The sequence below is a fragment of the Oncorhynchus tshawytscha genome, linkage group LG22, assembly GCF_018296145.1.
Source record: "Oncorhynchus tshawytscha isolate Ot180627B linkage group LG22, Otsh_v2.0, whole genome shotgun sequence".
NCBI lineage: Eukaryota > Metazoa > Chordata > Actinopteri > Salmoniformes > Salmonidae > Oncorhynchus > Oncorhynchus tshawytscha.
This window is the reverse complement of record NC_056450.1, coordinates 37,683,829-37,689,828: the sequence shown is the minus strand read 5'-3', so window position 1 is coordinate 37,689,828 and position 6,000 is coordinate 37,683,829. Positions and strand designations below refer to the sequence as shown.

Sequence of the window (6,000 nt, the reverse complement as noted above, 5' to 3'; positions counted from 1 at the left end):
CTACGTGATGCGCGTGTCTCCTCTTACCGTCTCTGCTACGTGAGGCGCGTGTATTGGGTATGCGGCGTTGCAGACAACTCGGAAATTGTTCGACTCTGATACTTTCCACAACGAGTTACCCCGATTTGAATGTGGGACAATATATCCACAGGAAAGTATAACGACAACTTCTCAAGGCGCTAGTAGCTTGTTCATATTTATATCACCTGAAGCATGCGCAGAACCATGAAAACATGCGTCTCGTGCATGCATTTACCGTGTGTGCATGCTTCAGGTGATTAAAATCTGAAATTACTAACATAGCTTTGAAAAGTTAATGTAACGATACTTTCCTGTGGATATTGTCTCACATTCCTCACACAACAACAGTACCAATCAAAAGTTTGGACACACCTACTCATTCAAGGGATTTTCATTATATTTTCTACATTGTAGAATAATAGTGAAGACATCAAAACATTGAAATAACACATATGGAATCATGTAGAACCTCAAAGTGTAAAAAATAATTTTATATTCCATGTAGCCACCCTTTGTCTTGAAAACAGCTTTGCACACTCTTTGCACACCGACAAAACCCAGACTACGCTGGGCCAATTGTGCGCTGTCCTATGGGCCTACCAATCACGTCCGGTTGTGATACAGCCTGGAATCAAACCAGTGTGCCTTAGACCGCTGCGCCACTCGGGAGCTTTTCCTTCACACTGCGGTCCAACTCATCCCAAACCATCTCAATTGGGTTGAGGTTGAGCGATTGTGGAGGCCAGGTCATCTGATGCAGCACTCCATCACTCTCCTTCTTGGTCAAATAGCCCTTACACAGCCTGGCGGTGTGTTGGGTCATAGTCCAGTTGAAAAACAAACCTGATGGGATGGTATATCCCTGCAGAATTCTGTGGTAGCCATGCTGATTAAGTGTGCCTGGAATTTGAAATAAATCACTGACAGTGTCACCAACCCCTCACCTCCATGCGTAACTGTGGGACCTACACATGCAACGTTCACCTACTTTGCGTCTCACAAAGACATGGTGGTTGGAACCAAAAATCTCACATTTGGATCCTCAGACCAAAGAACAGATTTCCAGCAGTCTAATATCCATTGTTCATGTTTCTTGGCCCAAGTGTAACGGATGTGAAACAGCTAGCTTAGTTAGCGGTGGTGCGCGCTAAATAGCGTTTCAATCGGTGACGTCACTTGCAAGTAGTAGTTCCCCTTGCTCTGCAAGGGCCGCGGCTTTTGTGGAGCGATGGGTAACGATGCTTTGTGGGTGTCAGTTGTTGATGTGTGCAGAGGGTCCCTGGTTCGCGCCCGGGTATGGGCGAGGGGACGGTCTAAAGTTATACTGTTACACAGGCATGTCTCTTCTTATTGGTGTCCTTTATTAGTGGTTTCTTTACAGCAAATCGACCATGAAAGCTTGATTCAAACAGTCTCATCTGAACAGTTGATGTTGAGATGTGTCTGTTACTAGAAATCTGTGAAGCATTTATTTGGGCTGCAATTTCCGAGGCTGGTAACTAATAAACTTATCCTCTACAGCAGAGGTAACTATGGGTCTTCCTTTCCTGTGGCGGTCCTCATGAGAGCCAGTTTCATCATAGCGCTCGATGGTTTTTGAGACTGCACTTGAGAAACGTTCCAAGTTCTTAATGTTCCGGATTGACTGACCTTCACGTCTGAAAGTGATGATGGACTGTTGTTTCTCTTTGCTTATTTGAGCTGTTCTTGCCATAATTTGGACTGGTATTTTACCAAATAGGGCTATCTTCTGTATACCAACCCTACCTTGTCAAAACAACGGATTGGCTCAAATGCATTAAGAAGGAAACAAGTTTTAATACACAACTGTTAATTGAAATGCATTCCAGGTGGCTACCTCATGAAGCTGGTTGAGAGAATGCCAAGAGTGTGCAAAGCTGTCAAGGCAAAGGGTGGCTACTTTTTAGAATCTAAAATATATATGTATTTAATACTTAGTTTACTACATTTCCAACTTTCTAACATGGGCAGAAGAGTCATGCCCCGAGTTTCCCACTTGGGAGTTACCAGAACCAACCAATAGAAATCTATGCAAATAACTTACTTAAATTTTAACTCATAGGTCCCAAGTTTGAGATTTACGTGAATGCAATATAAGGCTGCTTTTACACAAATTACCCAATGTATATTTCTTCCGCTAATTGGTCTTAAATCACCAATCAATCACAGTTCTTTTTCGGAGCTGATCTGGTTAGTAAAAAGAAGAGATCAGAATTGAGCGGTCAGTGTAAACGCACCCTAAAATCCACCGGAATATAGCTCGTTGGATATCAACTCAGTTTTGCGCAATCGTCACTTGCTAGAGTAACACATTACAATTTCAACATAAAAAAAAAAGGTACAGTAGTTTGTTAAATTGGCGTATTGAAAATGTAACTAAATCATTCCCCCCAAGTAGTTATAATCTTGGTCAATTATCCTGGGTTTGTCATTTGGCTACTGAAACTAGTCTCAATTCATTTTCTTCGCATAAAACCTAGGACAGGGAATGTATAGCTGGTTTGTTTGGCTCGCTTAAAATGTAACATATCTTTCCTCTGAACAGTTTGCAAACTAACATCTTTCCCATTCCGAGTTGGTACAAATCGGTGGATGTGCTTCTTTAGCTAACGTTGTCATACAGCTCGTAGAAACTGAACATTAAACCTGATTAAACTACGTTAAAACAATATGAAAACACTTACTTGAAATGGTTGGCACAAAGTCCACAACGAAATCCAAACATCAGCAGACAGGATCATAATTCGGCGTTTCTGCTGGAGCAAACAGGAGGAGCCCTGACTGGGATAGCTAGCTAATCTGGCTCAATTTAGCCATAAAAAAAAAAGAATAAATTGCCATTACTAGCTAGCTGTTCCGCCCACTGACATTGAATGGCGCTTTCTTCATCCAACTAGATGTGTGTACATCTACACGCCTGCAATGTTAGCGACGTTATTAGCCAACTACATTAAGATTCATTTAGCAGCCTAACAAGAGGGTCAATCCCATCTTCTTGGACCTCATTTTAGGTCGCAATATATATATATATATTTTTTTTCTTCAGATAACTTTCTTGATAAACGTTGTCGGTTTTCTTCGGGAAGTAAATTAAATACAGTACAGCTTTACCAGAACGTAAAAATATATATTATATATCTCTCAGTCTGTACAACCCAAAACAAAAAGGGATGTTTCCCATCTCCATGGTAACCTTTGTTACCCCCCCCAACAAGACTCCCGTTCTAACGTTTGAGGTTCACAGCGCCACGCGGTGGTCAACTTTAGAATCGGATTTGTCAAAAAGGCCACACCAGTAGCTGCTACCATTACAGCGATGACAGTATTTAACTTTCCAGTGAACCAACAAAAGCAGTTCCGCTATAGATCTGAATTCAAGGTTTATTGATTACTTCATCAAATGCTTGGGAGATTACATCACAATATGTATAGCGCTTAATTTTCTATTTTACATGAAAACTTTACACTATTTATTTCTCCATATACTGTATAGTTCCCCTTAAGGGGAAAGTAGACATCCATAGTTGTAAGGTAGAGGAATGCTTCTCAAAAATATTTAAATGCACTTCAAATAATTATATACATCCTTGTTAAAAAAAGAAGAAAATGCAGACAGGATTAAACTACAAATGATGATGGTAGCTATACCCTGACATATTTAGGAGTAACGTTTCTCTTCATTCTTACCCCCGTCTGGTATTTCACTGACAATACTGACAGGCATTCCACTCTGGGAAAGTTCTGGACAGTTAATACACGAGGGATCTGTTGCAGGCTCCATTAGGTGTAACATAGAACTGTCTGACAGGAGAAGAACATCTCATCCTTGCTATGTAATACCATGGGTGTTGCATTGTAGACTTCCTTTTTTTTTTTTTTTACGTGACACCAGATTCATTCTAGAAAATACCTAGTCATTCCATTTTGCTCTCAGAACATAGAGAATGTGCAGTAGCCTTTCAACAAGTAAACTGGCATGTAAATGTTGCTTTAAAATAAGTATATGAATAAAATTAGGACTCATAACAGGCTATAGTGATTCACATGATAGGATCAATGGGGAATGGTGGCAGGGGAACAACCGACCATACTTGCTCATCCATTAGGGAGCAAGCCATTCCCACTCATGGTAATCCTAGGGTAGGATGCTGAATACAGGTGTGCTAGGACAACACTGGAGGTGTTTTTCAGCATATTCACTCACGGTATTCTTCATTTGCGTTAGCATTTAGATATGCGTGTTCGTTCAGTCTTAAATCAACAAATAGGAGAAACAAAAATCAGGTAGAGGATATATATAAAACCACATCAATTAATTGTTGTAGTTCATTTTCCATACATTTGCCATTAACGTCAGTGTTGAGAAACAGTCAGAGAGCTCTGTTGTTTCACAGAGCTTTTTACCCAGCAGAGTCAGTCTTAAGGGGCACCAGACCTTATTACCAACTCTTGAAGCCTTTCCTTCGCAGAAGATCAACAGGAACTGAGCATCAAAGCATCTTTCCCTCAGGGTAACAGAATCTCTGCGTCGATCTACATCCTCCCATCCCTTCGCACTGCCTTACTCCCGATAGGGGGGCTCTTCATGCATCCCACCAGTGCCCCCCACCCCACACACACACACCGACCATTCCATCTCCAGACCCTCCTAGGGCGGGTTGGCCTAGCCCATCTCAGGAGCAGCGATGTGGAAGACTGAGCCGATGCGTAGGAAGAAGTGGCGCAGGACGGCACGGAGCTCTGGGATCAGGTCAAACTGCATCATCTCACACAGGTGAGGGTAGTAACAGGAGGCATGAAGCTTGAACTGAGGACGGAAAGGGACAAAGAACAGACTATTTAGCATCAAACAGAGAGACGCACACACAAACTGAAATATGATTAGGGTGAGTGGAGTGTGATGTCAAAGAGTGGATTGTTTGAAGTATGGCCAAAGTTAAATATCAACGTTGTTTGTTTAGAAGCCACCGTGTACACCTGAAGGTGGGATTTGGGAAGAGGAAACATTTCTTAGTCAAAGTCAAAATAACCCGCAAGGCTGCACACTTCCTGTTTATCTGATTGGTATGTGCCAAGAAACTTGTTGCTACCTAAGCTAACAGTGTCCTTCCTTTAGTTACCCATTCTCAATGAGACTGAACCAGGCTAAGGATAACGGACTGTAAGCTCTGTAAGGGGAAATCTGCACTGAATCAAGTCCAATTCAGAGATCCTTGATGTAGCAGAGGAAGCCAAAGGCCCCTGGTCTGCCTGCACACAGCTAATGGCCTCTTTTACATACCAAGGTCATTACAAAGACAAGCTGCTAAATAATCAGTGTCCCTTCCTCTACAGAATTCAAATTCATTGTCTGAGGGGAAAGGAGGTCAGTGAGAGGCTGTCCTACGGCTCGTTATTCAAACCATTTGACCGATTAGATACGTCAATTGGACGTTAGGGGAAATAGACGGTCTTTTCCTACTGCCTACTCAGGCGAGGTATATAGAGTTGAAATGGTGTTGGCAGACGCGTGTTCACATAAACAGTCTTCCAAAAAAACATCACTTGTGTGGCACTTGTCACTGCAAGCCAAACCCAGTTGTCAGTGTGTGTGTGTGTGTGTGTGTGTGTGTGCGCAAATATTTCAGTCCATGTGGATGTAGGTGTGTGTAACCTTATCGTCGGTCAGTCGCAGGGTCCCGCTGAGCAGTACTAGCAGCAGGCTGGTCCAGGCCTCTCTGTGACTCTCTGAGGTCAAGCTGATGAAGTAGGACAGAGCCTCGCTGCACACCCTGAGGACAGGACCGGACCAACATTACCACATATTGCACTGCCAGGAGTGAAACATCCAAACAAACCAATGCTGAAGAACCTGTTACAGCTGGACCAAGCAGGGAGGCAGCCAAAAGACTAAGGGTGACATTTTGGAATCAAATTTACATTTCATTTGTTCAGGTCACACAATACTGGATCCATTTT

General features: G+C 42.5%; 1 protein-coding gene across 3 annotated transcripts in view; it reads right to left on the bottom strand.

Annotated features, from left to right (window-relative positions):
* Nucleotides 1-3,409: 3,409 nt before the first annotated feature.
* The window catches only part of LOC112221348 (brefeldin A-inhibited guanine nucleotide-exchange protein 2-like), a 47,744-nt gene continuing 45,153 nt past the window's right edge, over nucleotides 3,410-6,000 (bottom strand). For all 3 annotated transcript variants that reach the window (XM_042304175.1, XM_042304176.1, XM_042304177.1), the window contains exons 38-39: nucleotides 5,696-5,813; nucleotides 3,410-4,849 (exon numbers count right to left, since the gene is read on the bottom strand). In XM_042304175.1, the coding sequence (XP_042160109.1) occupies nucleotides 4,706-4,849; nucleotides 5,696-5,813 (262 nt within the window). In that variant the 3' untranslated portion in view covers nucleotides 3,410-4,705. The remainder of the gene's footprint in view (nucleotides 4,850-5,695; nucleotides 5,814-6,000) is intronic.